At 39.2% G+C, this 24,269-nt stretch overlaps 3 protein-coding genes across 4 annotated transcripts; all 3 read right to left on the minus strand.

The window, feature by feature from the left end:
- Positions 1-617: 617 nt before the first annotated feature.
- Positions 618-18,178, minus strand: LOC109987716 (heme transporter FLVCR2). 2 transcript variants are annotated; one of them, XR_002278125.3, is made up of 11 exons: positions 16,977-18,177; positions 14,011-14,152; positions 10,376-10,516; positions 9,239-9,306; positions 8,588-8,691; positions 7,558-7,668; positions 5,192-5,297; positions 4,559-4,670; positions 3,225-3,280; positions 2,917-3,063; positions 618-1,238 (listed from the first exon to the last, which is right to left on the minus strand). XR_002278125.3 is itself a non-coding variant. In XM_020638895.3 (10 exons), the coding sequence occupies exons 1-10, from the start codon at positions 17,562-17,564 to the stop codon at positions 1,173-1,175; spliced, it is 1,494 nt and encodes a 497-aa protein (XP_020494551.1). In that variant the 5' UTR covers positions 17,565-18,178; the 3' UTR covers positions 618-1,172. The 2 variants fall into 2 exon arrangements, 1 of the variants encoding a protein (XP_020494551.1); XM_020638895.3 differs by lacking the exon at positions 2,917-3,063 and having other exon boundaries at positions 16,977-18,178.
- On the minus strand, positions 14,159-16,970 carry LOC109987717 (solute carrier family 49 member A3-like). Its single transcript, XM_020638897.3, has one exon. It carries the CDS (start codon positions 15,296-15,298, stop codon positions 14,357-14,359), a length of 942 nt encoding a protein of 313 aa, XP_020494553.1. The 5' UTR covers positions 15,299-16,970; the 3' UTR covers positions 14,159-14,356.
- A 286-nt stretch (positions 18,179-18,464) lies between the features above and the next one.
- Positions 18,465-24,013, minus strand: LOC109987718 (basic leucine zipper transcription factor, ATF-like). Its single transcript, XM_020638898.3, has 3 exons — positions 23,738-24,013; positions 22,709-22,813; positions 18,465-19,254 (listed from the first exon to the last, which is right to left on the minus strand). Exons 1-3 carry the CDS (start codon positions 23,798-23,800, stop codon positions 19,078-19,080), a joined length of 345 nt encoding a protein of 114 aa, XP_020494554.1. The 5' UTR covers positions 23,801-24,013; the 3' UTR covers positions 18,465-19,077.
- Positions 24,014-24,269: the final 256 nt, after the last annotated feature.

The following is a 24,269-nucleotide window of genomic DNA, read 5'->3' on the forward strand; positions in this document are numbered from 1 at the left end:
AATCACGTCTGTGGAATCAGAAACAAAACCCAGGTTGTTTGCCTCACAGTTTAAATCCAATGTCTGCTCTTTTCTGATATGTTTTGGTTGGTAAATGCCAGTTTAACTCACATGAAGGTTATTTTTTTGTGTCCAGGGTTCATTTGAACACAGTTTAGTTCATTTAAATGATAATTAAAGAATAATGTGTCTGTTTGCAGTGTCAACAACTACTTTTCTACATTCAAGATGTTCTTAACAGCTAAGGCAGAGTGGTGCTTTGTACTCTATTTCTCATTTGTCCTGACAGAGAGATGAAAACAGCCTTTCATTTTATTGGTCTTTACCAACTTTATTTTCATTCAGTTTTATTGCTCTATATAAAAAAAAAAAAATGACTGACAGTTCCTCCTAATCGTCCTCCTGGCGGATGATTATATCTCAGGTTGTTGTTGTTATCTTTATTTGTCTCGGTTTGTAATCAGGGATATCTCGATCTTGATTACAAAGTGACAAAAGTCCATGTCACATTGAGGATGATATCAATAAGTCACTAATCACGTACTTGTTTTAGGCGTGGTGCCTCTGGTTTTTGGTATTATAAACTGTAAGGTAAGCATGACAACAAATGAGACAAGTAACTTTAGAAAAAAACAAGTTTTATTCCATGTTAAATAGGTAAACATGAAGGCTGTTACAAATAAAATAAACAACTGTGTGTCATCGATATTTGATCATTTTCTGTGGACTGCAATGGATCAGAAACTCCTTCATATGCTGTATTAATCAAATCTTCTAAAAATGCTGACACTGTTTACATGGTTAACTGTGTAACGACAAACATAGTGTTGCATGACAACATGTGCACCTGCTTATACATAATCAAACAGAAAATACTGACAGCTTGCTGAGCCACAAACAAAATGTTTCCAAAATTAGTCTTGTAAAGTTAGTGAGAATATTTAGTCAGTCATAATCTCTTATAAAAATATTTCTATACAGTCACTTATAACGCTCAACATTGTGCATCACACATCCGATTTATTTCGTTTTTTTAGATTTTATTTTTTATAAATAGTTATTACAACAATGTACATCTAACTCTTTGACATCCCTATGTTATACCGTATGTTATACGGTAACAGGAAAGAGCCTGAGGACATTTTCAAGGCTTGTATGTTCGTGTGTGCGGTTTATAACTTGGCTTCTCTGATAACATGAGGTTCCACCAGGCTTTCATTGGGACAGTCCGAGGTTTCCTGCAGGTCAAAACATGCTTGTTATTTTAACAGTTTTAGAATCTGAAGGTCATTGTATGATTGAATATATGCTCAGCCTAGTATCGTGGTTCACTATTTCCTGCCAGATTGACATACAAATTGCAAATAGCAAATAACCTTTGGATGAGGATAGGAAAAGCAAATATTTCTATTGACTTTTTTTACATTATCTAACGTGTACTTTGGACCAAAAACATTTGAATGTTACATTCAGTTGCTGCAGGTTAAGGATTTGACTAAAGGTCTGCAAAAGACTCCCAAATAAAAATGTGCATGTGTTACCATCATTACACTGACTCAATCAGATTTTTTCAGTTCTAGTGGGACAACATAACATGTTTGGTCAAATATGTGAGTGAAAAGAGACAAAATAACATCAAAGGACATTTTTCAAAACGACATATTGACTTAAAGTTAAAGTTCAAGCACGGATGTTACCAATAACATTACTCATGGCAGTCAGGGAGTCATGGCAGTGTGACATTTAGCTAGCACAGTGGTTCCCAAGGTGGCGATCGGGACTATTAAAAAAAAAATTACAAAAAATAATTTAAATTGGCCTTTTTTTACCCATTATTATAAAATATATCTACAAAGAAGTAGTTCAATTTAAAATAAATCCACATCATTAAGTGAAAGAAAAATAAAATCAATGTGTAAAAATATGTAATTTGATCGTGACAGCAAGCAGGTGTCTGTTGCTCTGTACACATAAAGATGAACACACCTCTGTGTCTATTTATTAAGAATGGTTTGTCCACTCAGTGCTTAAGTCTGTTCATGGAAATTACTTGTACTATGCTGTAGCCTCTCTTACAACACATGACTTTATAAAACAGTTGTATGGTTTTTGGGCTGTTGTCCCCAGCAGCCTATTTTCAGGGTCGCAAGCTAAAAAAGTTGGGAACCCCTGAGCTAGCATGCATGAGACAAACAATCAAGGATGCTAACATGGCAGGTGTCATTTGTGACTGTCATATAAATTTGGGCATTTTGAATGTAGAAATCTAACTTTTCCTGGAAACAATTAACATATTTTGAAAGTTGGAGTTGTTCTAAAAACTTCTGTATGCACTTTTAAATCGTTATTGCCTTTGCTGGACAGCTGTCAGGCTAGCTAACAGCTTGCTAGCTCGCAAACATGACACATTTGCGGGAGAAAGGGAAACTAAAACCTACAACGCTTACATTGACAACACTCTGCAGGTAGTGAGAAATGACTAGTATGTGTCGCTATCCTTAACCATGAACAAACAGAAGAATTAAAACTACAGCAGACTTCTCACAGATACCAGGACCCTGAGGTTGACACATCTAAATTAAATTCAGCCATCACTCCTTTCATTTTTATCACCTGTGTCTTTACTGAAAAAGGCCCGTGTAGGGAAACATCACAAGACAACAGAAATAAATCAGAGGGCTGTTTTGTAATCAAAGCTGTTGTTTGGAGCTGCAGGGTGGAAAAATGTGTCTGTAAGGCAATAAGGATCTGAAATCTAAAATGGTATCAACATTTACAGTTTTAATCAGTCACCTATCTTCACCATAAATTGATTCTTTAAAAGATAGCAATCCATAAAATCTGAGCTGGAAACAGATGGAAGGATGTGCAGCAGGTGATTGCAAGCTGTGTGTGCTGATTGCTCCATGCTCCTACCTTTGTGTATCGGCGTGTTGAGCAAAGATTTGATTTGATTTTTGTAGAAGCAGAAAGGTTTATTGATCAGGCTTGAGAAGGAGGAGTCTGCGGCGTGGAGATTAGTGTTGTGGCTCCATAGTCTTGTCCCGACATCTGCCTCTCCGCCTAAAACAATAGCTACTGGTCACTTTTAATTCAGCTATTTTAAAAGGTGCGAGTCTCTGGTCCACAGTGAAGCTGAGTCATATTCTACTGCTGACCTAAAGTCACAGGACAAGTTACATCCAAACCAAATACAGCATGTACGGATGATGTGCTTTACTTACAGCTGCTTTGGCCAACATGTTTGCATTCTGTCTCCGCAGGTCGGACTTTATCAATCCTGCAGGGACAAAAAGACACAGAACAGATAACAGCTACATGAGATAATGGCAAACAGGTATTCTATAAGCAAGCAAGAAAAAGAATAAAAAAGGACAAATAATTTATTATCCTACACTAATAATAACACCTCGGAAAGACCCAAGCAGATGGATGCTTTTGAAATAAAAGTGGATGTTAAGGACAGGGTGTAGTAAAAGCTGATTCACCAGTAGATGGCTCCTGTGTGCAGACATGTTGCCTTCATAACAAGGGCAGTGTGCTTGAGCATAATAAACTTAGTGTTTACTTACTGTTTCCCAAGACTGTGAAAATACAGTGTGTCTAACTCAAGCAGGCACCTCGCTAACCTTCAAACTTTGCACTGGAAAAATTATGAAAACAGATTTGTTGCAACTTAATCATTAAGCTCTGTTTCTACCGGAGGAGAAATGTTTCACCACAAATGTTCACCTTTGTAACTGAATATATTATAATGGTGCAATATTGTTTGTGCATTCTTAAAGGGGAATTTTAGATAAGACTCAACAGTTTACCACAAATAAAAGAGCAGGAAGATCAGGTGCACATTTTCCACAAAGCTGTGTTTTTTTTCTTTGAAAGCTGGCATGATGATCACAGCAACTGAGTACACTCATTTATCTAAATGTTAAGTAAGTAACAATAACAGTGAGTCAGTGTGATGACCTTTGTGAGCAGACAAGCCTCTCTAAATACTGTATTCTCGCTATGTTTTTTTTTTTTTTTTTTTTTGTCCTAGTGTGAACAAAGTTAAGCGCTTCAGTGGCTAAAGCATTTTTAATGAGTTATACTTAGCTAATAAACCCCTCAATGGACCATGAGAAATGACTTAAGCAGCTTAGTATTGACCCCGGGGCCAGATTTCTCAAGTTAGGCATCTGAAAACAAACTGTGTGGCAGGAAAAGTGCAGCATTTCTGGCACGTTAACACATTTCTAAGTGGGGCAAAATGTTTCCATCTTTGACAATGGACAACAACATGTTAGTGAAAAACATGTTGAGTGAGGAGAACAGAGAGAGAGAGATTGTCTGTGGCTTCTGTCAAGAACTGCACAGTGACATTTAAACATCTTCTGGAAGAATTAAAAAAATAAAACTGAGTCCTTCATGTGCATTCCTGGAATTCAACCCTTTCCCTCAAAAACTCACAACAGAAGCAGTGACCAGCAAAGATCATTCTTCTCACTTGCAATATAGGAGATAAAATCAACAGCTCGCAATGACTCCACGCGGTGTTTCACTATCAGAAGTGCCTTACCTGTCATTATAGTTCCGATTAAAAGGAAGACACAAAGGAAGATGTTTCCTGCCAATGTGCCGAAGCCATCGATGATTTTCCCTTGGCAGATGGTGAAAATAATGCCAAACACCTGTGTGTGCAGAACAGGACACAGTTAGGGAAAAAAAGCTGCAAAACACAACCACATTTTCAGCAACAATGGAAAAAGGTAAATGCAAAACAAATGTGTTCATCCTCACTTTCATCAATCAGCAAATAACAGGGTCTCTGAAGCATGCAGAGCAAAAGGACCACTACATCCAATCAGCTCTATTTAGACCCTTATGTAATCATTACCTGCAGGTTGCTTGTCAGTGCACATTTGAATGAACACAGAGCTTCTGCGCAATGCAACTGTTTTTATTATTATTGTTGTCTGAGCAATTGGTTAACCCAACTATCGTCTATAGATGTTATAACGTCTCAGAGAGAAGGTTATAACATCCAGTCCAGTGTAGCCAGCAGTAAGAGATGTAGATCTTTCAGCCAAGACTTCCTTTTCTGTATGTTGCAACTTGTGAAGCAGTAAATGGAGTTGCAGTTCAGGTTCAATGTGCAATAGAGAGGATTTTTTTAGCAGCACTTGTGACCTTAGTGCTCACTGAGATGTACCTGTGCTGAACAATTGAGAAGTCCGGATGAAGTTCCCTCTGACTCTGGGTACGTCAGCTCGACTGCAAACTCAAAGCCCAGGGGAAGATAGCCGGTCATGAAAAACCTGGACCCCAAACACATAGACAAGAGCACATAGACACTCTAAATGTTATTCAGCAAAAATAATTATGAGTTTATTTTCTTGCAGCTTTTTTTCTGCCAATCTGAAACCATTCTGAGAATAATTTTTGACAACATTTCCATAATTTACCCCGGGAATTTCAAGAATCGACATTTGGTAGATTAACCTTAAAGCACCTCTCCAAACTTAGAACCTACTAAATGTAAGTGACCTCACAGGATGTTTACTTGCGCCCTTTTCTAATAATAAGGGATGTCATACAGGAACAACAGGTTTGAAAGCGTACAGGACAAGACCGTTTTCTCAGTCAATAACAAACTTGTTGTGCTTCCACTTAAGTGACAGCAAGTGAAACTCAATGACAACGTGGCAACAGCCATAAAAAGCATGAGTCAGTAACTTACTGTACTCTAACACGTATCTGTCACATTTCTGTATGCTTTCTCTGCCTGGAAATATGCTTTCAATACAAGAGAGATGACAAGGGAACATAATGCTTTGGCCTGATGTACTTCAGAAATTGGCAAATAATACATTGAATGAAAAGGTCAATAATGGGTGTAGAAATTATTTGGCATTACTGTTGAAAAAACAAACAAGAAAATACTGACGAATAATGTTAACTCTTAATGAATACCAGAAATTGCTGCAGAAGCGTGAAGCTAGCTGGAGCTAATTTATTCCTCACAACAGTCTTGTGTGTAACCACAAGATCTGGTTTAAAGCTGAGAAACTATGTAGCCTTGAACACATCATGACTTATAAAGATTTAAAACCAACATGAGTCTAATTTTTTCAACAAAAGAAATAGAGAAAAAAAAAAAAAAATCATCAAAAATATTTTCTCTCATTCCTTGATTCTGATGTGTGATAGTGTCTGCATCAGCAGGGACTCTGACCCCTGTCTGCCTTACCTTTTATTATTTTTCTGTACAAGAGTGATTTATATAATCTTTGGGAAGAGTTACTTACCCCCAAGACAAGTGACAGTCAGCAGACTGAGACTCAAAATAGTATAGCAACCAGGACACATCGCTGTCTCTGTTTATAGGAGAGACTACAGCGGGCGAGCTGCAGCGTTGCACCACCTTATTGTGGTTCATGTTATGCATGTTTATTAGTGCTTAAGAACTTAAAAAACTTAAAAGCCACTAAAGAACAATCATAAAATACAGTTTCATGTTTCTAATGCAGTCTTCGTTTCTCGCTAACACCTTCATGTTTTACATTTCTCCTTTGCCGCTGCTTTCTCCTGTTCATTAGTAACCATCAGTGATGCATTTACAGACAGTCACTAAAATGTCCTACTCATTCCACCTTAAACTGTTTAATTTCTCATTGAACAGTGACTCTAAAGCTTCAGTTTGAATCACAGTTCAATGATTCAGTTTGGAAAATCACCAAAATGTTTCTTCTTTCTTCGTAAAACTTTATGAATTTTAGATTTGTTTAAGCAGTCAAATCTTTTTGCCAATATATATCGTATGTGCTAAGGCCCTAGTCCAATTCTATTAAATATATATATATATATATATATATATATATATATATATATCTCTATCTATCTATCTCTCTCTTTTTTTTTTCATAATGATTTTACTACAGACATTTTCCTTTTCAATGTACAGGACACTGTCTGACCTCTGTTCTATATCTGATGACAACACTGTGTCACTGTGTACAAGGGCAAAACTTTACATTAGGTCCCGGGGTGTATGTGTGAACGCTAATCGTGCCAAAGTTGAAAGCTAAATAAGCATGGCGGAAAATTACTGTTGCAAATTTCAACAGAAAACGCCCACTTGAATATATTACCGAAACAGAGTTCAGTGAACTCCAATGAGAAAGTGTCGCACAAATGGAATAGGCACAAAATCAGGGCTAAAAATAATACATTACTGAGCTTACTCAAGGTCAGTTACTGAGGATGTATAATCATTTCCCCAGTCTGAATAATATGTGAACGTAGGCCGCAGTCCTCAAAGCGGGCAGCCAGGGTTTGAATCCGACCTGTGGTTTCTTTTCCACAACAACAATGTTCCCCACTCTCTCTCTATCAGATTTCTATCCACTATCCTGTCTATACAATAAAGGCATAAAAGCCAAAAAATAGCCTTTAAATATTACACATACCAAGTACTCTGTGAATGAAAACACAAAAACTTCACAACTATTAAATAAATCTTTATATCTACGTCTAAGCAAAACCCAAAGAAGAAAGAACAAATGAATGAAAGAATACCCAAGAGCTCCAGCGGTGATGAAGACCACCCATAGGTGTCCCAGATTGAGTGTAGCAGCATAAACTATCATCCCCACCAGAGACATGAAGTAGACCGCCAGGGTTGTCTGCCTGAAGACAAAAAACATTCAAAATATACAATAATTAACTCGGTTTTCAATATTGAATGATAAATAGAGACTGTGTGGACTATGTCTCTGTGTAACACTGGGGGCGGTTGCTTTTACATAAGCTTTTCAAGTGGTGTATTCATTTGTTGAGATTAAAAGCAGTCTCTCAGATAACATTGAAGAAAGCTCCCAAAGTTAAAGGGGACTTGTGCATAATATGTGACCTTTAAAGATTATATTTGCAGATTTTTTATGATGAAAACATCTTTTAACACGTTTATTAGGATATACAGAAAGCCCCTTGTAAATTAACAATGAATGAAACGATGTAAACTGGCCCCTTTAAAACAAACAATATTTCTGTTAATAAGCAAATCAAATTCAAATATGAAAGATATTTGGACAGAATACCAAACTTTTTACAAAAACATTCTTTCAATCATCTGGGTAAGTACTATTCACAAACTAGAGATTAATGATCATGGGAAATAACTAACTTGAGTCTAACATGTTGAATGACTATTTTTGATTGATTGGTAAGCGAATCAAAAGCCTACATTTGAATCACGTCTTTAATATGACTACAGAATGGGATCTAAAAAGTGCTTTATACTGTGCAATTACATTATAATTAACACATCTATTAGAGTAATTCAAAAACAAAGCCAGGCGGGGCTAAATATGTTCCTTCATGAAGAAAATAAACACACCCACATTCCTCCATTTGTTGAACAATTCTCATGGAAGTAACACAGTGGGGGGCAAATGAAACCGCCTCATTGCCTGGACACTCTGAGCCATAGGTCAGAGAGATCACAGTATAAAGCAGCACCTGAATAAACACTCACAGAGCCCCAACATCAATACAAAAACACTGAACAAGCTATTGTCTGCGTTTTTTTTTGAATCCCAACTCTTACTTGTAGGTTTTAGTTTTGTCCAACCAGATCCCACAGATGAGAGAGCCGACCATCCCCGCAATGACTATGGTGAGTCCAATCCTCCCAGCATTCACCTCTTCTCCCTAAGGGGCGATGGAAGACAGAACAATGGTGTGTGACCTTTTGACCTTACATACCATCAAGAGGCAAGGCAGTCTTAAAGAAAGCATGCAGCGATGTCAAACAAGGATGCTGAGCTGAATCTCATCCACATTTCATTTTGAAGGAAGGTTAAATTCAATTTCAAAAGCAGCATTATGTTTAAAAAAATCAAACCCAATTTTAAACCACCTACCATATGTAGCTAATATTCAAAAGATAAAAACACATCCAATTGTAGCTTAAGTAAGATTTCTCTGTTACCAATTGAAAAGTCAGAAAGGACAAAAACCCCTTCTAGTTAGTAATCACTGAATGCTGCGTCTGAGAAAAAGCACGATTATAGAATTAAATCTATTAAGTGCAGCTTATTGATGTTATGTTGGATTATTTCTTTGTAAAAAGGTTTCAGTTGATGCTGCCAATATGTGGAGCTGTGCGATTGAGCAGCTGAACAAACTTTTAAGCTTTGAAGACTTTGAAGTACTCTTTTTTGTCTCTTCATATACACACACAGCAGACAGAACTTACAGGGTAATGCACGATGATCATACGGTTCAGCAGAGTGCCAACAGCATAGAAGCAACCCACGTTCAGACCTGTGATTATGGAAAATACGGTTACACAATGTCTGCATAACAGAAACCACCAGACAAAAATAACTCAAACTTTTTAAAAAAGTCATGTTGTATGTATCTCCATCATGAAAAGCAAGACATGGTGTGAGAAGTAGAAGTTTTGGTTTCTGGTTGTGACACATGAACCTCATCAAGCCAGTTTCCAAAACAGCCCTGTCCCAAATTAAGGATTTCTATATAAGGACAAGCAGCACAAGATGTTTTTCTTGAGCTAAGGTTTGAGAAAAAGTTAAGTCACTCAGACAAAAATACTATACAGGAAGAATACACCTGCATAAAATCATTGAATTTAAGTGTATAATTTATGCTGTTTCAAAAATAGAACTGTGTAAATTAGCCTGTCACTTAGTGTTAAACAAACAGGGACAGGTGTAGCCTGCAGGACAGTGACACAAACACAGGTACACAGTACACCTAAGACAAAGTGAGCCATGAATAGTTGTCTGACAACCCAAAGATCATATGCAGAAACCAAGGACAGATTCCCACTAATAATAGTCACATGAGTTGTGTCACATGACAGACACAGGGAGGGTTATGCAATGTGGAAGAAAGAGTTTCCTTAAACTGCCCTCAGCTGTTGAACGTTGCTGGAGTTATGTGACAAACTTCACTTCATATCCCAGAGTGCTGTCACTTAAAAAAAAAAAACCTTTGACCTTTTCGGTGGCACCAATTCAATGCATTTGTAAAACATTGTTAGACTGTAAACACACTTCGAACCTTTACAGGAAACACTAGTTCTCATTACTGCTGTATAAGGGCTTAAGACTTTATGACTTGTGTTCATTTTTATGAAATAAACAATAAACCTTGTTACGATTTACTCAATCATGACCTGATGTGGAAGAGGGAAAGTGTGATGACGTGATGGATAATACCTGAAAAAAGGCAAACTTTTCAATTTGATCCTGTGAGAATCCATACTAAAATAAACTGAAATTACCAACATAAAAAACAACATGTGAATCTGTTGATGACTAGTACCAGAATATAATAAGTAGCACTTTGGAGAATAGGAATCACTGACCGTAAGTGATGATGAGGAGGATGAAGGGCTTGTTGCGGAGCAGCCTGAGGATGGAGGCTGTGTAAGAGTACTGCTCTGGTGGGATAAGACGAGCTGTGGCCTGGGCCTGAGTCGGAGGAAGTTCAGGACGCTCCTGGAAGACTGACAGAAGGGGTGGGGGTTATGAATTAGATATAGGGACATTGGGCATATTAGGGGTTATCATGCTGAAATAGAGATTTTGTTTCTTCTCCCAAAGATACAATTTCATGTTATAAAGAAACCAGCTGGACATGTCAGAACACACACATGATGCAGAGGCCCTTATTCACACATTCCACATCTCAGGCAGAAGGAAAGTCAGCCAGTGCCAACCTAGGGGACGTTAATCTTTGAGGCTGATAACCGTGTTTTGACCTGTTTCAGTCAGACTTTTTTCCTGGTTGAAAGCTCACACCCTTAGGCCCCATGGGAAAACACAGATGTCTGTCTCTGTAGTTCTTGGAGCTGAGCCATCTATTTCTCCCGGCTCGCTGACCCGACCTGAAGGTCTGCGTTCAGGAACCAGTTCTCACTAAACTAACCTGTTCGTTAAGATGTCTGCTCTGACAACACATTAAAAAGATAGAAATAGTCATCGCTGCATTTTACTGCACGTGATGCGATTGTTATTCAAAGGACACAAACTGTTTAATTAGCATTAATACTAATGCAGTGGTTTTAAGCATTAATATATAAAAAAAAAAAACGAATCTTTTACTGATGGTATTATTTGCTTTTGTGGGTCATACAGAGGCGGTCATATTGATTGAAGGCTGTTTCATAATCAGAAAAAAACTCCTCACAGGAACTTTAAGTTATTTCAAAATACATCTTAAACATGTTTACGGTGATCACGCAAAACTCTGGAATTTCTATAGACAGTGTCAGACCGGAAGTCCTCTGGTTTTTGTAGTAGTATAATCTCAGGGGGTGTCAGGAGGTTTTCGCTTAATGCGAGAAAACAGTCAGAAAACATGGAATTCAATCTGCAATACCTAGGCCCACTAGCGGCCACCCAACAAAGATTAAGCTTCAGTAGATGTAAAAAAAGAAAGACATTGTTTCTCAACACCAACTCCGTCCTCACTTCACAAGTCGTAGTTAGACTGTAAACAAATCAGCACATGGAACCAGAAGTCTAGACAGGTTGTCTTTTATTGCTGTTCATTGGCTCAGCCAGAGCCCAAAAAGGTTTACCATAGCTTCAATAGTCTTCATCAAATGATAGCTTTGGGGTACAGAGATTGTACAAGCTAATCTTAACAACACCACTGCAGCCTCTTTTTCAGTCAGCCAGATCCACCGACACTAATGCAGACTTCCTATTTGGTTGAGATTGGTTGTCAGCTAAACATCTTCTCTCGCTTCTCTCTGCACACTCATTATTCAGATCTCCTCGGGCTTTGTCTGGCCTGCTGAGTCACAGGCCTGTTGCAGGGCTACAGATGGCCCTGCCAGCAGGACAACCTTACACTTGGCATCTCGCATGTATGTGTGAGGGTGTGCTACAGTATGTGTGTGAGTTTATGTGTTATATCATGAAACTATTGTGGCCAACTAGTGGTCGTTACTCGCTGGTGTAGCCTAGAGCAGCATCAGACACGTGCTGCCTAGTAGCATCCACCATATGACTAAAAATAGGAGAGAGTTATCGGCCTATGATGTGGGTAGATTCAGAATCATCTTACTAACTTTTAAGATTTCTATCTTTCAAGTTTTTAAGATGAAAAATATCATATAAGTGTTTTAATCCATGCGAACGGTGTCTCCTGGAGACCCTTTTAGCTTAGCTTGACATGAAGAGTAAAAAAAGGTTTGAAAGCTAGCTTGGCTCTGTAAAAATTAAGCTACAAGAAAATCTATCTTCATGCATTTCTAGACATCTTTTTTTTTAGGATTGTAGGAAGTCAAGTTTGTTACCTTCAGACAAATCTAGGCTAGCTGGTCCCATGTTTCTATTTTCCATGCTATGTTAAGCTAATCAGCTAACTGTGGTGTCATGATTACCATATTAGCGATAGAGTGGTATATGTCCTATAAGTGTAATTCTCAAAATTATACACATTTCTTCAAGCAGTCATACGAAAAAATAAAAAATAAAATGTTATATTCAAAATTTGAATGGCCCAGCTAGCAAAATCAGCAGAGAGTGAGTGAAAGTCTGCTTTTCAAGGTTTTATGTACAACACAGACAGTTGAGTCAGTCTGAATGTTGAACGTGGAGTTACTACAGAATGCCCTTCACAAGCATCCTTTTGTATTTCTGGATGCAGCACACTTACGAGCTCCCCCACCCGCTCTCTGCCCTAACAGGACAACAGCTTCTTCATGAAACTTGTTCCTCCTCTTTGACAACTACCCAGCCCTGTCTTCTCTTCAGAACAATACATACTCACAACATTGTCTGCTACTTTATTCTGATTAACCACTTTTTGGATTAATCTACCTCCCATATAAAAAAACACATCACATGATTAAAACCCTTATAGGGGAATAAAAAGAAAATAGGGTCAAAATCCAAGAGTGACAGAAATAAGATAGACTATAACTAAGCAGTTTTCCCTGCAACTCATATCCTGTCTGACAAGTCACTGTGCACCACTTCCTTCCACTAGAAAATGCAGTTAAGGTCATTCATATCCCATAAAGTAACAAGTGCTTTGCAAAATAGTTCAGTTGTGTTCAGTATGCTAAACGGATCTTCCTTTAGTGCCCATTCCCATGATTTTCCTCCTGACCTTGCTGGTTCAACAACAGTTTCTTTTTTGTGGACCTCCCCGTTCAGAGAGGGTTTTTTGTTTGGTGAGAACCAGCAGGTCAGCACTTCTCTTATCCACTGAATGGTACTTCTTGTCACAGTGTAAATGAAAACCATCAGCAGGTAGCTCCATTAACTGAGGGAATCCCTCCGTCCTAAAGTGACCCAGACCATTTACTGTTTCTGAGAAACAACGACTAAAGTGCAGGAAATTAGAAAAGCTTGTTGACTGACTGATGAAGCCTTTCATTCATTTTATTTTCTGATTGGGTCTTTGAGCAATTTCCCAATTTCTATTTCTTTCTATTCAACAAAAACCATTGGTTACACAATACAGTGACATCAGTTAAGGTTAGTGTATCACATATCCAGCAAATTGACATCCCGTCTAAATCTAAAAACTGACCCAAAAAAAACCTGCTTCCCTCCCAGTTTCCAGCCATGTAGAAAGTTCAGTTTCATCCACATTGCTGCTCCAATATAATGAAGGCCAGTGAAATTTCTAATGAGCTGCACCAAGAATCCAGGAACTGCATTTGAAAAAAAAACTCTCTGGCAAAAGTACTATGAAAAATAAAGTGACTGAGATATCAACTGTCATTGATACTATGCTTTATTAAAGAAATAGTCCAAGTGAGAATTTTGTGAGCACTGATTGTAGCCATACAATGCTTTCAACTGCAAAACTGAATCCATTAATTTCTACTGTATTTGGACATCGGGAAATTTCACTTTCAAAAACTTGCCCAAAACTTTTGCTGGGATGGTTGGATATTCCCAAGACACAAGATAGATAACCCAAAAAGAGAAATTGGTTTGGATTGAATCTTTACTCATGCAAAAACACAAATCTTACCAAAGACGACGAGGATGAAGAGTAAGGTGGCCACTCCTGCTGTCATGTAGAACATAACTTTGATGTGGCTAGCCAGTTCGTCCATGTCCTCCACATTGGGCACCAGTATAGGAGGCACCAGGAACCCAATGGCAATGCCCAACTATAAAGAAATTAGCACAAAGAATACAATGTATTGTTTTTCAAGTCATTTGAAATCAGCGTAAAATGTTTTTCTTTCTCTATTAACCCCATGTACCAAATTAAATTAGAGAAGAGATCTTTATAAACAGGTAAAGGTTTCTGCAAACAGTTAAAAAGATTTCCTTGGGCTTCTCACACTAAGACACCACAAGTCTTATAAGACTTAGGCATTCAGCACAGCCCTGTATAATCTGCAGACAGCTCTCAGACAGGCTGGCTTAGTGGACTTTAATGCAGAGGAAGAAGAAAATAAAATGGTTATTGTTTGGATGTTTTGACAAACCTGGTTCCCCAGAACTCCGATGGAGCAAGCAGTGGAAACCTCTTTTTCACCAAACCACACTGAGGCAAGGTAAGAGGGAATACCGAGGACAAACACGGTGGCTACTGAGCAAATAAACTGGCCAAAGAAGGTGACTTGGAAAAGCTCTGGACCAACACTACCAATTTTTATCCAAGCACCAATGCAGTTAAACGCTGCCCCAACAAGGACCACATCCCTGATCCCCCTGTTTTCCAGAAGCCAGAGGACAGGCAAGATGAGCGGGATGTAAGTGAGGAGGTAGATCATGGACAACCAGTCAATTGCCAGAGAATCAATGTTGTAAAATCGCATGAATATGTTGCTAATAATGCCGTACTGAAGCCACATGAAGGCATTGCTTGCTGAGACAGCACTGAAGAGAAACAGCATGAGCCATCGACGGTGGTAAAGTTTGGTCTCAATCTTTGAAAGCAGCTCTGTTCGGTCAGAGTGTAAAGTCTCAGCATCTACCCGTGAACCAATGGAGATGGCTCTGCCCAAAGGTCCTGGACTCCACTGCAGCGAAGCAAGGCCTGGAGCGAGATTCTTTGAAGCCTTGGACCGAGGCCATTCTTCACCAGTGAGGTCAGGATTTGCATGGTTGTCTTTCAAAGTATTGTTTTGTGGCATTTTAACCTTCGTGAAGCGGGCCCCCGGGAAGCGAGAGGTGAGGGCTCTTAAACTTTCAGAGCTTGTGTCCGAAGAGCTTGCCGTCCTGCTTGCAAACTCCCTGTTGTGAAAAGATGCTTTGTACAAAAAAGACAGCAGAATGCGAGCACAACTGGAGTTACTGGAGTCCATTCACAACTGGTTGCACATAACTTCAGTCTTGTCATGTGACGTTAATACAAAAAAATCCTCCTATAAACAAAGGTCTTATTTCACCTCTGTTGTTAACTGTCCAAATAGCAGCGAGTACACCCAAAAAACTAAAAATGTGTTAAACTTTTACTAAGTCTCTTGTGAAAGTTTGCTCATTTTAATCTCTGGATTGCTAAAACAGGTTAACCTTTCAAAATGTTTGTTATTGATCACCTAAAGATCCCTGTTAATTCTTAGCACAATTGTTAGAATGTTTGCCTCCTCCAGTCATTTTGTCAAAACTCTTTTGGTAATGATTTCTTTTGTACTTTTGATTTACGACTGAGATTGTACCTTTTTAGTGACTGTGAAAGAAAATAAGAGTAGCAATAAAGTCTGTAATGTAAGTCTTTGAGATATGGCTTATAAAATGAAATGTTCTGATATCAAAAAGGCTCATTTTGATGCAATAAAAGAACCTTTTATAAACTGACAAAAATTGTGGACTACTTTGTACAAGTAACTAAATTTGGTTGTAATAACAGAATAAAAGGGGACATATACAACCTGATTTTACTCTGGCTTTGTGCAGGTCTCAGCAGGAATAGTGCAAAAGAGTGATGAATGTTTATCTACAAGAAAACAAATGTTTGTACCAACTTATTTAAACTCCAGTAAGACAGGCAGTTGTACTCTGGTTTACACAAAGCAACATTTCCAGCACTTAGTGGTGACTTTTTAGGTGACATTTACTGAACTGTAAGTTGACTCAAGTGTTGTTTGTGCTAAAGTGCTAAATTTGATGTTTGTCAGCAGTTGTTACTGTGACAGTGGCACGATGCTGATCTTTGAAATGAAAATAGAGAAAACTACTTGAGAACAGACGTCTTCGCACCTCTTGTGTTACCACTCAATAAACTGTCAATCACTTATCAGGTATTCACAGCTGCAGTCAGGTGGCATTAACTTGTTAGACAAGCTAGTATAAATGTAAGTGTTAAATCACATTTCCATACTGTTATTTAAAGTCACATTGGTCCAGGATGTAAATCTATTTGCAGAGGACTTTAGAGATTCCCCATTCTGCTTCAAGACACATGTTTTAAGTGTTGCCCTGACACAAAAGTTCACACTGATTGACCAAAAATTCTTCTTTTATAAAAGTCAACACAACCTGAGCTAGATCTTAGATTAATGTATTTAATTCCCACCTGCAGTGACTCTGCCTGCCTGAAAATGCATGTATATATATGAGAATAATTGTGTACTGTCTTGGGTTTATATAAAGGCTATACAACCAAATGTTTTCTTTATCTCAGTTTGATCAAATGAAATGTGTAGGTTATTTCCACAGTGGGCAACAACCGATAAAATGTTCGAGCCTACAGATAATCATCTTAATGTTGGTAATATTTGGAAAGTGAGTTTTCTTCATGCATGCCCGATCGCTTGCTGTCATTCATTCTCTAAAAATCTCAGCACTCAGTCTTGTGCCTTGAACGCACCTGAGATGCAGTGTGGTCGCCTGAACGTGCGTAATTACGCAAAAGTGTTAAATAGATGAGGGGATGTCCAAATGATAAGTGGACGGCTATCACTTTCTTTAAATGGTTGATCAAGTAGGTTAAGACCTTACCTGACCTAGATACTGACTGAACAGTCTGTGTTTACATGTTACCTGATTACCGAAGACTCCGATGGAGCAGGCGGTGGACACTTCCCCTGAACCAAACCAAACTGACGCGATCCTCGACGGCATCCCGAGGATGAACACCTGCGCAAAAGAGCAACAGAACTGTCCCAGAAAGGTGACCGCAAACAGGTTGGGTCTGACGCTGGCCACCTTGATCCACGTCCCCGCACAGTTCAGCGCGGTGGCCACTAACGCGATGACCCGGAGCCCCTTTTTGTCCAGCAGCCAGGTGACCGGGAAGATGAAGGGAATGTATGTCAGCATGTAGATCATAGACATCCAGTCTATGGTGAAGGCGTCCACGTTGTAAAAGTTCATAAAGATGTTGTTGATGATGCCGTACTGGATCCATTGGAAGGAGTTGCACAGTGAATAGGAGCTGAACAGGAGGACGATCAGCCAGCGCCGCTTGTACAGACGGGTGGGTCGCTGCCCTTCGTGGCCGCCAAACTCGCACTGATCGCCGGGAGGCTTCTCCGAGTCACCCGCCTCTTGCTTAACATTGTTTTCAGAGTCCGGCTTCGCTTTATCTCCGTTTAGTGTAGTGTCTCCTAAGGCTTCTTTCTCGCTCATATTAAACCAATGTCCTCAATACTACTCATGGAGTATCAAGTTTTCGCTCCAAACTTCTTTACGCTTTAAACTTTCCGGAGTAGAAAGTCGCTCTGTTTCATAGGGAGTGAACACCCAGCGGTGGAGAAGGAGAAAAGGGGAAGTTGAATCAAAGTCTATGTTTCAAATCACCAGTCTTTTTGAAAAATCTAAAACTAAAAAAATCGGGTCCGTTAATTCATTTCCTCCCCCGGGTTTTAAAGCAACTTCAGGAGTCGAACTCTTGCGCCTAAAGCCTGTACAGTTGGAATTTGAGTCAAAGATCATTTCATTTCCATGTCAGCCGACGTTTCGGAGTGTTAACACGTGTAGGAGCGTCTGCTGTGACCCTCCACCCGGACCTGAACACCGCTTTGAGGTCTTGAAACAAGTCGGTCAACTGAGGCTCAAGGGCGGAGTTTCATGCTCTGTTCTGTATGTTATCACTACAGACTGGAGCCGTCAGATACCGCACATTTCTCCAGTTCTTAACGTCCATGAAGTCTGCAGTTTCTGTTCTGATACAATGTGTCTGGTGTAGGCTACTCGTACTTTGGTGACTTCCTGTTTTCTCAGTATTGTAGCTTAAATGTTTTTTTTTGTTTGTTTGCTATTTTTAAACTAGCCTGAAGACAGAGAAATGGTTACAGAAACCCATACGAAATAAGAGCTCGAGTATTCAAGAAGAACATGAGTGTACACCCACACAGGGCAGTTTATGAATGATTATTTGTGCCCCCCCCCCCCCCAACAACATAGGCCTAACGTAACCCTCATCTCTCATAATGGTGCACAGCGCCATCTAGCGAACCCATGTTATCAGCACAAGATATGATGTTTACACATTTGAATGCATGACAAACAAGCCCCTGCACGATCACATAAAAGGCATCACATTTAATAAATATCTTTTTCTGGCTCTTGTCATATACCAGCATCATCTTCAGTACAGAAGTACACGAGTCAAGACCCCTTCAATTGCCCATTCTTTCTCCTTTTTTTTTTGGTACATTTCAGCCTTTTTTCTATAGAAAGGTATCTTGAAGTTACATTCTCTTTGTCCACAATCAAATCTGTCAAAGCTCCTGAGCATTAACCATCAACATTAACACATTGAAAACACATTATTAAACACAAGAATTTCAAAAAAAACATGAAAGAATAAGTGCTTTCAGTGACGCGGAAAAAACAAGCAATTTACAAAAATAAAATCTTGGGTCCCCTGAAAATTACCATAGGTTGTTTTTTTCTTGAAATGTAAACATAGACTGGTAGATAATTGTACTTAGTTCACATATTTATCAGATAAAAAGCAAAGGGATGAGCGAGACACAATAAATAGTTCTGAATATGCATGTTAGGGTGTAGACTCTATACTGTCATTGATTGGCAGACATTGACTATTGAATGAGGATTTCCTATCTTAGACACAGCTCCACTTAGTCTCTGTCTCCATTGAGGTCAGTCGTCTATTCACAGCATGTCGTCGATCAGATCAGTGCTGGTAGTGTGGTACAGTGATGTGCTGGTGATGGTAATTGCTGTGATGAGCCAGGGCGGTGCACAGAGGCTCGTGGCTGCTCAGTACTGACGACAGATACTTGGCTTCCTCTGTCAGCTGCTTCACTTCCTTCCTGAGGGCGGCGTTCTCCTTTTCCAGGTTCTCACTCTCCTTGAAACAAAAAAAGGAAAGGATAGTTAAGCTAAAATGTTTTCTATCAGTCATTTAATCTATGTGGTTAAAATAGATGACATGTAAGTGATAGCCTACCATTCTACTTTATCAATGATAAATCAATCCTGTTGTCATACAGGTACTTAAGCATGTTTTTGGTGCTTCAACCCTGAAATAAATTATTAGTATATTCTATACCAGAGCATGGTCGGCAACATTAGTCTTCAAGTTGGGTGGTCCAAACAGTTGGCAAATGGTAAATGGATTTTAGCTTGTGTAGCGCTTTACTAGTCTTCTGACTACTCAAAGCACTTTCTACACGATATGTCATAATCACCCATTCACACAACATTCACACACTGGTGGCAGAGGATGCTATGTAAAGTTGCCATTAGCATTAACTTAACCCATTGGTTCACATTAACACGCCGCTGACGAAGCAGCAGGAGCAATTTGGGGTTCAGTGTCTTATCCAAGACACTTCAACATGTACCTGCAGGAGCTGGGGATCGAACTCCCGACCCCCTGGCTGAGAGACCACCAGCTACCACTGAGCACAGCCGTCCCAACTTGCCCACACTGATTTATATTAACCATTCAATTTTTGTTTTTTTAAATGTACTTTTACTGAATCGTGGTGTAAAGAGCTTTGACCACAGAGTCTTTGGAAATCCCCTGACTCTGAATCTAGCACCATTGAATGCTGACAATTGTGGTTTTGGTTAAACTTTCTCAACAACTATCAGGTCATTTATCAATAAATGTGGCACTCACAAGTTCTCTTTTAGACACATAACCTTGTTCACTCCAATGTTTTCTCTATTGCCATCAATTTTTCTTTGTTTCATGACCAAATCCTGGCAAAACTAATTGCATGACCATAAGCTTTGGCTGTAATTCATTTTGAATGCTAGTTATCTAATGTTAGCAATCTGACTCTGTAAACCAAAGACTAGATTTGATTCTTGTGTCAGTTTGGAGCAGACACTTGCCGTTATGGAAGTTCAATGACTCTTGTGTTGGTGTCTGTAATGTTTTCTTTGGTCGTTTCTGCTGCACTCTGCTAATACGCAGTACCAGAGGAACTGCATTGGTCAACAGTGTTGTCAATTGTGACATTTCATACCGTTTTATAGCATTAAATAACTAATTTGAAAGAAACTTCTCAGAAGTTGACTTGAACACATATAGGTGTTAATACAACTAGCTATCATGACAAACTGGGTTGGAAAAATAATGTATACAAGCATTTAGACTCTAAAGAGAACAGGGGTCAAACTATAAACTCTAAATTAGAGTTTATAGTTTGACCCCTGTTCTCTTAGTAAATGTAAAGGGGGGGGGGGGGGGTATGAACTATACTGCAACCAGTCAGCAGTGGGAGCTCTAACTCTTTTGGCTTCACTTGATGCAAGGTATTCTGCTGTTAATACTCTTTATAGAGTCTATATGCTGTAAGTTGGCCGAGAGTTAGCATGCTAGCATGCTAGCTAGCACTTGCTGTTTGGCTGTGATTCTTGACATTTTGATGCTTCAATCTTACCTAGACTGATTTGTTGTGGCATCTTTTGTTTTCAACTTCATTCTTACGCAACAAAAGTAAAAAACAAGGGACGATGATGTCCATTATGATGGACTGTCTATCTCCAACAAGTATCTACAAACAGGCTACATAAGGTCAGTTATGTTACCAAATATCCATAAGTGGGCTATATATAAATAAATAAATAATTCAACTAGTTTTAATTATATGTAGGCTAAAGGTGTTCCTTTAAAACAATGGTATGCTACTTTAATGTGATTTTTGTATACTGAACTGGATGGAATTGAAAAGAAGCTAATTCAATTAAAAACTACATTTCTCCTTTCACTTGACTGTAAGGAAACTTATTTTTTTAATGTAAACACAGAGCATACTTCTTTCAAATCAACATGTGTGAATTCAAACAGTGTACCACATATTGAAAAGGTGCCATTCTCAAAGTTTCCAAAACAACTTCTCTAATGTGTCAACCAGACTGCACGTCTTTTTTTTTTCTTTTTTGTGGGAATGGAAGGCGAGAAATCTTCCACTTGGGTAATAATAAAGGTCATCTCACCATGGCCTAAAGTTCATAATAACTGAGATCTGTGGGCCTTACTGTCACAGAACCTTTTGGGCAAACCCCTGCACATGCGTCACTTAGCCAAATACAGCCCACTGCTATCAGCGCTTTACAAGAAGTGACAGCCTTTTTCTCCCCTGCTGCCCACGACAATTTCAAGCACATTTACGCGGAAGAAAAAAAAATACTACTGAAGAAACAGGAAATAAGCAGTGTCATAGAGAGGGAAAATTCATCTTCCTGTTTATCTAGTGCGACGATGAAAGCAAAACCACACTGCTCTGTGGTCCCCTGGTGTTCTCTGTGACTGTGACACAGTTTTAAAGAGATGAATGATATACGACATACACTTCACAGGAGGCATTCAAATCTATGTATCTGCTACTGCCTACACTGTGTCTTTGTCTCTGAAGGTCAATATCTCCTCCTTTCATCTGATAAAGTTCACAGAAACAGCTGCTCTGAGAACAGCTTGCTGATAAGGTGACAGCATGTAGACATATTGCAGGTTATGAAGGATTCATAAAGTTCTCACAAAAAAACGAAGCAGCCTTTTGTCTGCAGACAGATTGGAAAAGCACTCGTAAATGTGCTCGCTCTCAAGACATTTTTAAACATTCAAATCAAGGTGTTTTTTTTATGGGGGTAGAACATAAATAATGTTTTAGCTGTTTCTTATCTTTTAAAGCATCATCTCATTGCCAATTCAAACAAAGAGAAGCTGAAATTATCAAGTGAACCCCTTGAGCTGCACAGAAATAATGATGGGGGATTAATAAACAACCTCGTACACTGTTATGAAATTCAGCGCTGCAGTCTCTGGCTTTGGATTTTGCTGCAAAAGGGAGTGATTGCCCACACGTGCTAATTTATTCCTGAAGCTTCTGCAAACACACAGAGAAGCGTCCAAGTGTGCAGCCCAACAGAAGCCATGACACATCGCCACATGGTCAGGTAGCATTTTGTAAATATAGTACAAACTGTATCCTAGAGCCTTGAAGGCGCTGCATGCGGGCACAGATAAAGCACTGCAGACTGTTACAACTTGGACAAATGTCTACACAGTATTTTTGCAAGGATAGCCCTGTTGTGCTTGAACCTTCGGTATATAATCAGACTTTCAACCAGCATGGCAGTGCAAAACAAAAAAAGATGCTTTTGGAAAGCAATGTCATTTAGGGCTTGTTCTTTGGCTTGTGTAGAGAAACAATCCACTAAAAACTGAGCCATAATTTAAGAAGGCTTTCACCTTTAATACCATGCTTTCCAGAAGTACAAGTGTGACATAAATAGTGTCGCTTATGTTGCACGAGTTGAATGGATGTTGCATGGAAAGGGCTCCTTACCAAGTGTAGGCTGTCAGCTTTCTGAGTCTGCCTCATCCTGCTCTTCTGAGCAGCGATCCGGTTCTTCTCCCGCCGCATCACCTTTTTTACATCGTCTGAGGAGCCCTAAAGAAGAACAGAGATCCCAGTTATAAGGTGATAGTAAGAGTCAAATTGAACAGGCACTGTCCTGTAACTAAAACAAAAAACATTTGTTGATCAAAGGCATACTTATTCTTGGTGGTGCTTTTAAGTGTTGACTGCATAAAGGTTATTTTTTAAATGACAGTTTGGAGGAAGATTGTTTTAACTTGACACTTAATGTGGAGGGCGAGGTCGGGGAGTGGCTGAGTCATCGGTTAGGTAAAACACACGCCCTGTTTCATGTCCTGCACACTAGATTTTCTTGGTATCGTAATAACTAATCTCATCTCAAAATGCTGAGTCAGTCGTTCATCAAAGAGATCAAAAATGAATAATCTAGCGTTCTTCTGAACTGTCATTGAAGACCAAAAAACTACAGATGCAGCTGAAAATCAGAAATTGAGGATCCCAGCTTTTTAAACAAAAAAAATGGAGATATTTGACTTCCACAATGGTTCCTAAGAAGACAGGTTGCAAAAATGTGCTCCATACAGACACGTGAAAGCAGTCACATGCACAGAAACACACTGTAGTTACCAAACTGTGTGTTCCTGACAGCTCTCAAATCATTCAGTTTTTGGACATGCAAAAACAAAGGGTTCCCACTAGCCTACTTGGTGATACATTTCGTAATTCACAAAAGCCTACACTTGGAGGCGAGTCATGCCTGCAGCCCATGTGTGCAAGTGAAACACTGAGAAACTGTGAAAGAGTCAACTGTCTTGGTTGACGTGACAGGCTGAATTCTGCCTAACAAAGTTGCATGAAACACAAAGTTTTGCCAGAATTACTTACCATTTAATGTGCATGGTTTTACATTTTAAAGTGTCCTTTTGTAAGCATGTAAAGAGCCTCAGTAAAAACAGTATATCTTTGTATTGAAAGTAGACTGTAGAGCACACTTACCGGTCTGCTTCCAGGTGATGGGGACTTGTAGCTTGTGTCATTGCTGTCAGAGCCCTGAGCCATAGCCAACCGCCGCGACTGAAACTCTGTCTTTGTCCACTTCTGCTTTGTGTTTTGGAGTGAATGCGTGGAGTATATATGTTTATATGTGAGTGAGTGAAAGAGAGAGTCTGTGTAGCAGAACGAGTGCTGAGAACAACTTGTCTTAATGAGTCTCTTTCTTCCCTCTTTTCTTTCCCTTTCTGTCACTCCTCCCTCTCTCTCTCTCTCTTTCTCTCTCTCTCTCTCTCTCGCCCTCTCTCTCTGACACTCACACACACACTCTATGCAAGACTAACTGTCTGCTTAATTAGCTGTCTGATGTGGTTTCTGGTAAGAGACAGGGTAAGTTGCACTAGACTGGAAGTCACATGTCTGGTGGAAAGTTAAGCATGTAAGGTAATCCTGTAAAGTCCAGAAAAATAACAGAGCGGACGGTTAAATAGTATTGTGAATAAATAAAGGCGGAGATATTGACACCCTTAGAAAAGTT

This window comes from Labrus bergylta, chromosome 15 (genome assembly GCF_963930695.1).
Source record: "Labrus bergylta chromosome 15, fLabBer1.1, whole genome shotgun sequence".
Taxonomy (NCBI): domain Eukaryota; kingdom Metazoa; phylum Chordata; class Actinopteri; order Labriformes; family Labridae; genus Labrus; species Labrus bergylta.